Source organism: Cynoglossus semilaevis, chromosome Z (genome assembly GCF_000523025.1).
Source record: "Cynoglossus semilaevis isolate Cse_v1.0 chromosome Z, Cse_v1.0, whole genome shotgun sequence".
In the NCBI taxonomy this organism is placed as follows: domain Eukaryota; kingdom Metazoa; phylum Chordata; class Actinopteri; order Pleuronectiformes; family Cynoglossidae; genus Cynoglossus; species Cynoglossus semilaevis.
The window spans coordinates 11,120,374-11,129,846 of NC_024328.1; the positions used below are offsets into that span (position 1 = coordinate 11,120,374).

The 9,473-nt window shown below is 41.1% G+C and overlaps 1 protein-coding gene and 1 long non-coding RNA gene across 3 annotated transcripts in view; both read left to right on the top strand.

Moving 5' to 3' along the window:
• The window catches only part of castor1 (cytosolic arginine sensor for mTORC1 subunit 1), a 20,622-nt gene extending 18,010 nt beyond the window's left edge, over positions 1–2,612 (top strand). For both annotated transcript variants that reach the window (XM_008336249.3, XM_025053366.1), the window contains one exon: positions 1,707–2,612. In XM_008336249.3, the coding sequence (XP_008334471.1) occupies positions 1,707–1,778 (72 nt within the window). In that variant the 3' untranslated portion in view covers positions 1,779–2,612. The remainder of the gene's footprint in view (positions 1–1,706) is intronic.
• Positions 2,613–3,705: 1,093 nt separating this feature from the next.
• LOC107990255 (uncharacterized) lies at positions 3,706–5,030 on the top strand. Its single transcript, XR_001761803.2, has 2 exons — positions 3,706–4,252; positions 4,808–5,030. It is a non-coding gene; the product is annotated as an uncharacterized LOC107990255 (long non-coding RNA).
• Positions 5,031–9,473: the final 4,443 nt, after the last annotated feature.

Consider the following 9,473-nt stretch of genomic DNA (forward strand, 5'->3'; position numbering starts at 1 on the left):
TAACCTAAAGTCTTTGACCCACTTCCTAAAGGGAGTTGAAAGGGAAGGTTGAACTCAAACAGAGTTACGTTGACAGTGTTGTTCCACTTGCGGTCACCTGTTAGTCACCTAATTGTAGAACTTCCACTTTAGAACTCAAGCTTATCTTGAGGTTGGTGAAACTTGTGTTAGATCACTTCTGAGAATAACTGTCATCTATGTACAGATGTCGTCAGGGGGACATTGACAAGGATCTGACGTCAATATCCCATCCCGTTATATGAACCACAGCAAAAGGTTTTAATAGATACTGATTTTATTGGCCTTGAACAGAGTCGTCAGCACAGACCTGTTACACTTTGAGTTTATCTCCGTGGCTCTGTGAATTAGTGATGAGGTCATTCCCAAATATGTAATAGATACATGGATGGATAGATAGATGGATGGATGTATAGATAGATAGATAGATAGATACTGTAGATAGATACTGTAGATAGATACTGTAGATAGATAGATTGATACTGTAGATAGATAGATTGATACTGTAGATAGATAGATAGATGGATGGATGTATAGATAGATAGATAGATACTGTAGATAGATAGATAGATGGATGGATAGATTTTCAACTGGAACTGTAAATAATATCTATATACAGTTCGAGTTTCAATATACAGATAACAGCAGCAAAGGTGGAGGCAGGAGTATGGAGGAGATCATGGATCCAGTACAGCATCCATGGGGTCTAGGAGGGGAGCAAGCACAGAGACTCATGGGCCAACATGTTAGTCCAGTGCATTCTGTGTGGGTAATTATAACAAAAAGAAAGAAAAAGTATATGACATGTGGGGTTATGGCTGGGAATAGGGGGTTTATCCATCCATCCAGCCATCCATCCATTTTCATCCGCTTACCCCTTACCGGGTCATGGGGGCAGCAGTCTCTCTGACCGCCACCCAAATCACACTGCACCGTACCAACCCCCTTGAACCTTCCTGCAGGTGGTGAGTCCACTGGAAGGTACCAACCGCCCTAACCGGAATTCGTTCTTGCCCAGAAGGTGAACCCTGAGGTTCCACAACAAAGACAGAGACATTCTGGGCCAAAGTGCCAGGATAGGCGGTTTGATCAAACTGTAATTGTAATTGTAAAAAGAATAATGTAGTGTCAACATCAGAGGCTAGTGTTACAGCGTGGAATGATAAGACTAAAGCTGCTGGCTGATGATGATACAGATGATCAAGCAGATCATGATGATACATTGTCAGGCTCACAGATTCACATGAATAAAACAGATTCATGTGAATCTGCATTTCCCCCTTCCCGTGTAATCTGAGGAAAACATATCGTTTGCTTTTTTTAAAACCAACTGACATAAGTGTTAAAATCATTATCTGTGTGGTGGAATCAATGACGTGTCAGAAAAATATGTTCTCCCCAGTTACTCCCCTTTCTTCCCACAGCCCAAAACTATTCTCATTAGGTGCAGAGAATTATTTGACTCATTTTTTTCCTGCATCTTCACAGTGACTATCCTTCATACACTTGACTTTTATCCAATCACTTTCTCTCCCACAGTTTGTTGATGCAGCAGGTGTTTGAGTGCACGGGGGGGGGGGGGGGGGGAGTCATTTAAAAACTTTGACACTTCCTCCTCCTTTTTCTCTCCAGGTAGCGTTTTTTAACATTAATTAAAATAAAGGATTATTTGACTTTTTATTTTGTAGGTCCCTGAAGAGGACATAGTAAGTGTGAGAGACATGCTACACCATCAGAGAAAAGAACCAGCCGCAAGCTGAGCCCTGGAATGGAGGAGTGCGTACCCTAACACGCACACACACACACTCTCTCTCTCTCTCTTTCTCTCTTTCTCTCTCTCTCCTTCCCTCCCTCCCTAACTCCCTTTTCCTCTTTCTCTCTCTCCTCTCCCTCTCTCTCTCTCTCCATCTCCACTTGAACAGGGGTGGCAGAGCAGAAGGACTCGGGGCTTTAACTCTGTGCCTCTAACATAAGCACTGCATTACCAGCAGTATTAACCTCTGTGAACTCACCATCGCCAGAAGCACCTCACCACGGTGGGATGCTCTTCGTCAACACAAACCAATACGTCTGCCCAAGCACAGCAGAATCCAGCATCACTACCGACCACGTAGACCTATGCATGTTCTAACCCTCGAGCACAAAGTCAGATGTAGAGAACGTTCAACGAGAATCTATGCTACGGACAGCTAAGTGTTCCATTAATAACTGTAGTAATAATAATGGTAGCAATTTCTTTTTTTTTTGAGGGACGTGCGCGGCAACCGTTAACTTGTGTCCACGTTGAAACTTATTTTTTTTTAATTACCATTTTTGCTTTTGTCATTTGTTGTATTATATTAAAACAGGTCAGTATTGATTTTTCTTTCTCTTTTTTTTTTATAGGTCAACATTTCTTTATCTTAGCTTTAACCCGAGGTCAATAATACTACTCTATGTCTTGTGTTCTCAGTAATTTGCACAGTTGATGCCAGTGTCACGCCATAATTTTACCTGGGTACAACTACATTTTGTACATTTTGGAAAAAAAAAAGTATTCTGTACACATTTGCAATTTTTTGTGCTTTGATGTTCAATAAATAACGTTGAAAGTACTTGTGTGTAGAGTTCAACGGAATTACATGGAGGTTAACGGTAAAGCAACTGTGACTTTAAAATTAGTCAACTCTTTGACGTGGGCAGAAAATATTCTTATGAAGTAGTCATCCTGTTTTGCTTGAATCGGGGATGTCCAATAGGCATATTGCACATCTTAAGGACACGTGCAACTGAAGAAGGACAGAGCAAACTCTTGACGAGGAAAGACTAAAATGATGGAAAGACTACTCGATTATATACAATCTCATACAGTGGTTTGTACAGATAAATAAATCTGTACAATATTACCAGGCCTTATATATAGGTACCAGATGTTATCGAAATCGGAAAATAAGTGTTTAGACAATATCGGATATCTGCAAAAAGTTAATATCGGACATCCCTGGTATATATGTATATATCGTTGTATATGTGTAATTTCTTCTTTTAATTAACATGTTTATATACATGTCCTGCTTTGTTTTCCTTTTTTTAGTCATTTATTTCATTCATACTCATTTATATATACCAACAGATATTTAGTCAATTACTTTCACATTTAGATACTCACTGTATATCTTGCCGGATGATCAGACACTTAGGTCACACCTCTGAGGTTAACTAAAGGAACACCTTGTCATGACATGAGTGAGAAAAAGTGGAATTTTTGTAAATTCTTTTCACTCTGTGGGTGTGTTAGAATGAGTGGGTGTAGATGACTGCATATCACTATATAAAAGCAAGTGTTGATGACTATTGATTAACTGTACCTTCTAAAGAGACGGTGCTACTACAGCCACCATGGACCATAAACCATATGGAGTTTTAAAATATCTTGGTAAATATCTTCATTTTCCATTATATCACAGCATATTTACGTCGAAGTTCTATCATTAGCATTTATTATGTAGACCATTATTTTTATTTATAATATATACTGCATATGTGTGTTACCTTTTTAAGTACAGTTGAGCAAGCTGTTATATTAGATTTTCACAAGAAAATAATCATTCTAGATCACTCTAGATTCTAGAATGCAACAGGCCACCATGTCTGACATAACAAATGTTTTCATTTATTTTCATTCAAACTAACAAAAAAGGAATATTGGTGAATTTTGGAAGCAATATTATTTGATTTGGTTTTAATGAAAGACACTACGTCTACCTGTTAATTTCAGACTCTATTACGTTTTATTCTTTCTCAACAATAATTTTACACGGAATTTAGACAGAACGGTTGACGTTATAAAGTGTTCTTAAAACGTTTTTAAAATAATATTTTTACGTCTTGATGAAATGAATCCACTTTATGGTGAAAATGAAAAAATCAATTCAGTTTTGTTTTTCAACTAAAATTACAAATATTAGTTTTAAAATATATACCGGTGATTGCATCGATTTATTCGGTTTCCTTGTTCTAGGGTTAAAACAAATTAGCTGCTCTAATAGTGACGTAACGTTTTTCATGGGCACTATCTCAGGTTAGATACTCACTGTCTTGTGACCTTTTCGCAGTACTTCTACACGTGACCCTGATCCTCCTATGGAGATGTGTGTCGTCGACTTCAATTCACTTTGAATGCGCGGAAGTGGAAAATACTACGTTTCTGACAACTCTTCTACGACACCGAGCTGACGAACTGCTGGAGACGTATGTAAGTGCCACCACACTCAATACTGTCATGTGTGTACAGTATATGCGTGCATATATTAGCGTTGTCAAAATGAACAAATTACTCGTTAAAATTATTTTTTATTTTTTATAAGTTTTTATCTGAATTACAATTTTGAAGTGTTTATCGTAGAATTGCACCGTCCGTCCACGTATCGTTGCTGTAACACGGGGTCGTTTCACTAAAGTAGACTCGGGAAAACAATCATGTATTTTCAATAGGTGCAAATGACATTTGTTCCCACTGTGTGTTAGAGCAACGATAGGTGGACTGATGGTAGATTTAATGGATACACTGAATAGTGTGTGCAATAAAAGTGTAACAAAAGATTAATATTACTTAATTACCACAATAATGCATTCATTCTTATGGTCCTGGTTGATCTTTGTTTTACCACAGATGTTTTTGTCCCTCTGAGACTTAAGTATTTAATTGAAAAAAAAAATGTATTTAAGAATTCCTCCTGGTTTGCATTTATTGCTTCTTGAATAAAGAATAAAAAATATTTTCAATAATGCATATATTTTTATCCCACAGAAAAAAATTATTGGACCCGGGATTAACTACATCAGTGAGGACATTCTCAACTCCAGTATATCTGGAAGCAGCGTTACAGAAAAATTGCAGGACGTTTATGTCAAAACTCTGCTGTTTAATTTGCACATCTCAAACGTAGAAAGATGTCAGACTAGGATTTCGGAAAATCAGTCTCTAAGCAATTCCCTGCGATATGTCAAGCAATACCTCAGCTTCCTCGTGACTAAAATAAAAATAATTCTCAAGAACATTGACCAAGAGGATCCTGTGGCACCAACACTGGGGCCACAGGACCCATGTGGCGACCATATTTTTGCTATAAAGGAATATGGATGGAGTGTGATTTCCAGACTGAACGAGTGGCTAACACAAGTGCTAGGTGTTCTCAAAGAAACAAAGCGCTTGTGTAAGGGACATCAAAAACGGATAAGCAAAGGAATAAAGAAACTGAAGTCTAAGACTGGATTATCATAACTGTGAAAAACTGGCTATTGTGATGGGGACACAGCAAGGCAAATGTATTTTTAATAAATTTATATTTTATTCATTTATGCCACAGTAGGAAGACTGGTACTGATTGATGGGGGTGGGGGGTTAATATGTAAATGTTTTTCTAACTTTTATACAATGTATTAAGACTGCTGTGAAAGATGGATTTTCTAATACTGTACCTTTTATTTAGGTTCCCATTAAGTTACAAAAATGTGGAAATGTAGAAAGTAATTTCTACATTTACTGCTGCTTTACTGTATTATTTAAATTATATTTTTAAAGCAAATGTTATTTATGTATATTTATTGGTTCTGTGACAGTAAAATGTTAAAGTTTAATTTGTGTTAATTAAGGGCTGTATTTGATCAGTCATTCAATTCAGGGTCATATTTATTACTTTTTTTCATATTAACATATACTGTATTTGAATAACATGAGATATGCTTTATTTTATACTGGCTACTAATGGATGCTAAAAATCTTCATAAAATCATGCTGAAGTCAATAAAGCTAATTCTTTTTTTGCAATATTATTGATGTATGACTTTTTTTTTACTTGAAACTGTTTTCATCGCAGATGTAGCTTTTCAAACAAATAAATATTTATGTAGCTTAGTTACAGTTCTGCCCTTTTTTCGTGCCCCATATTGTATACTACATCCTGAATCTGCACGGCCTTGTGTGGCATCACTAATAAACACAGGCTGGTGGAGGTACTTTGAGACGCATTGTTGAGTAAAATTCACTTTTTGATTAATGTACTTGTTTTATTCAATGTGGTGTATATATATATATATATGGTATACATGAAAAAAAACCTTTATGTATATTGATCCGACAGGTGTAATCCACCCATAAGAATAGTACACACTACACACAAACTGCATTTCAGATGTAAATATGAACGACATTTGCTGTATTTAAAGTGTAAATAACTAAATTAATCACTAAATGGAAAAATACGACAAATACAAATCCGACAGAACCGACTGTCACCTCCAGGCTGAGACATGTTTGCCAAACTATGCGCAAATATCAATCACAGAATTACCATGAAGCTTCAATCTACCTCTAGTAAGCAAGTTCTAATTTAATGATGAAAGCTACTGAAAAACATAAACTCGAAATTGCAGATTTAGTTTCAAATGGAAACTTCTCTAAGTCTTCTCTAAGATAAAGTCTTTTGAGGCCAATGTAGTTAGAGTGCTGCGCGTATCGAACCGGACTACTTTTTCAGTCAGTGGAGTTAAATTAAAATAAACAGGTATATTTCAAGTGATAGTCATTAAACAAGCTTTTGTTGTTAATAATAAAGGTAATAATTATTAAAATACAATTTTCAATTACACGTATGAAAAACAGCAAGAAATAGAATGTACATGTATGTTTTTTGGTGGCAGTCCCTATCTACGCTGTAATCGGTCGGATATTGGATGGATGTTCTAGCCAGGTGGTGTGAGCACCGTCTTCATTTGAAAAATTTGGCATCTCATAGAAAAAGTGTTTGGAAAAACGTAAATGAAAGTAATTCGAATGTGTACACAAGAGAGTGGTCGAATGAGATAGCTGCTTCTCCAGTTAGGAGGCAAACGACCCTGCGGACATTTATAATATACGGGTTGCTAGCACTCCTCCTTGAACCGCAACCTTAACGTGGTGGAGGGGTTTGAGTATCTGAAAGAACCTAGGAGCTATGTTGTCGGGGGCTTAACGCCCCTGGTAGGGTCTGCCAAGGCAAACAGGTCCTAGGCGACGGATCAGACAAATAGCGGTTCAAACTCCCCCCTTGATGAAAAAAATCACGGGACTCGGCCGGGCTCAGCCCGAACAAGCGACGTGAGCCCGCTTTCCAGTGGGCCCACCACCCGCAGGAAGCCCCACAAGGGGCCGGTGCCTTGTAATTTGGGTGGAGGTTGTGGGCGGAGACCCCGACGGCCCAATCCTTGGACAACCAGTCTGGCTATGGGGACATGGAATGTCACCTCGCTGGGGGGAAAATAGCCTGAGCTCGTGCGGGAGGTTTGAGCCGACAGTGATACCGACAAGATATAGTCGGGCTCACCTCCACGCACAGTTTGGGCTCTGGGACCCAACTCCTTCTACTCTGGAGTTGCTCACGGTGCGAGGCTGCGTGCTGGTGTAGGCTTGCTTATAGCTCCCCAGCTTGCCAGTCGTGTGTTGGAGTTCTCCCCACTGAGCAAGAGGGTTGCTTCCCTGCGCCTTCGGGCCAGGGATAGGTGTCTCACTGTTGTTTCGGCCTACGGGCCAAATAGCAGTGTAGAATACCCAGCCTTCTAGCAGACACTGGGAGGGATACTGGACAGTGCTCCTCCTGGGGATTCCATCGTCCTGTTGGCGGACTTCAACGCCCACATGGGCAGCGACAGTGACACCGGGAGGGGCGTAATTGGGAAGAACGGCCTCCCCGATCTAAATCCGAGTGGTGTTTTGTTATTGGACTTCTGTGCTAGTCACAGTTTGTCCATAACAAACACCATGTTCAAACATAAAGGTGTCCATCAGTGCACTTGGCACCAGGACACCCTAGGCCGGAGGTCAATGATCGACTTTGTAGTTGTGTCATCTGACATCCGGCCGTATGTATTGGACACTAGGGTGAAGAGAGGGGCTGAGCTGTCAACTGATCACCACCTGGTGGTGAGTTGGTTCTGCTTACAGGGGGCAAAGCTGGATAGACCTGGCAGACACAAGCGTATCGTGAGGGTCGGTTGGGAACGTCTGGTGGAATCCCGGTGAGGGGGGCCTTCAACTCCCACCTCCGGGAGAGCTTTGAACAGGTTACGAGGGAGGCTGGAGACATCGAGTCTGAGTGGACTATGTTCTGGTGGACACCGGAGGTAAGAGAAGTCGTAAGCTTAAGAAGGAGTCCTATCGAGCCTGGTTGGTTTGTGGGACTCCTGAGGCAGCCAACCGGTACAGGCAGGTCAAGCGGACTGCGGCTCGGGTAGTCGTGGAAGCAATAACTCTGGGTCTGGGAAAAGTTCGGGAAGGCCATGGAGGAGGACTACCGGTCGGCCTCGAAAAAATTCTGGCAAACCATCTGGCGCCTCAGGAATGATTACAGCGGGGTAGGGCTGTTGACCTCGACTGAGGATGTCGTCGGGAGGTTTGCACCCTCTGGGTTGGGGAGGATGTCCTGCCTCAGGTGGAGGAGTTTAAGTATCTTGGGGTTTTGTTCACGAGTGACGGTAGGATGGAACGTGGGATTAACAGGCGGATCGGTCCAGCGGCTGCAGTAATGCGGTCACTGTAACGGTCCGTTGTGGTGAAGAGAGCCGAAAGGCAAAACTCTCGATTTACCAGTCGATCTACATTCATACCCTCACCTTTGGTCATGAGCTCTGGTTCACGACCTAAAGAAGAAATCCCGGATACAAACGGCTGAAATGAGCTTTCTCCGCAGGGTGGCAGAGCGCTCCCTTAGAGATAGGGTGAGGAGCTCTGTCACACGAGAGGAGCTCGAAGTAGAGCCGCTGCTTCTCCACATCGAGAGGAGTCAGCTGAGGTGGCTTGGGCATTTACATCGCATGCCCCCCGGACGCCTCGGGAGGTGCTCGGTTCCTGTCCCTCTGGGAGGAGACCTAGGGGAAGACCTAGGACACGCTCGAGTGACTGCGTCACTCGGCTGGCCTGGGAACGCCTTGAGGTCCCCCCAGAAGAGCTGGAGGAAGTGTCGAGGGAGAGGGAAGTCTGGGCGTCCCTGCTCAGACTGTTGCCCCCGCGACCCGGCCTCGGATAAGAGGTTGATGATGGATAGATGGATGGGTTGCTAGCACTAGTCTTGAAGGAAATACACCCACACAGACTTGATGGTTCCTTTGAGAAAGCTAGAGTTCGTCAGAGGATTCGCAGGAACCAACGCTGCTTACAGTTATTTTAGGGTAAGTTATCTATATGAAATGATGCTAGTCATGGCCTTTATCATGATATCTAAACTGTGTGGTTTTTAGGCTTTACCATTTTTGGTATATTTTGTATGAAAGTTTGTGTTGCAAAGTCTGACAAATACACTTTTTTTTTCAAATGTGACCCATACACAGTCACATCAGTCCCAGTTCACTCCCAAACTTGTGACTAGTGTGACATCATGTCATACCTTATGATACCTTATGTAAAATATTTCTTCAGTAAAAGTGAATGTAGTCACTCTTTC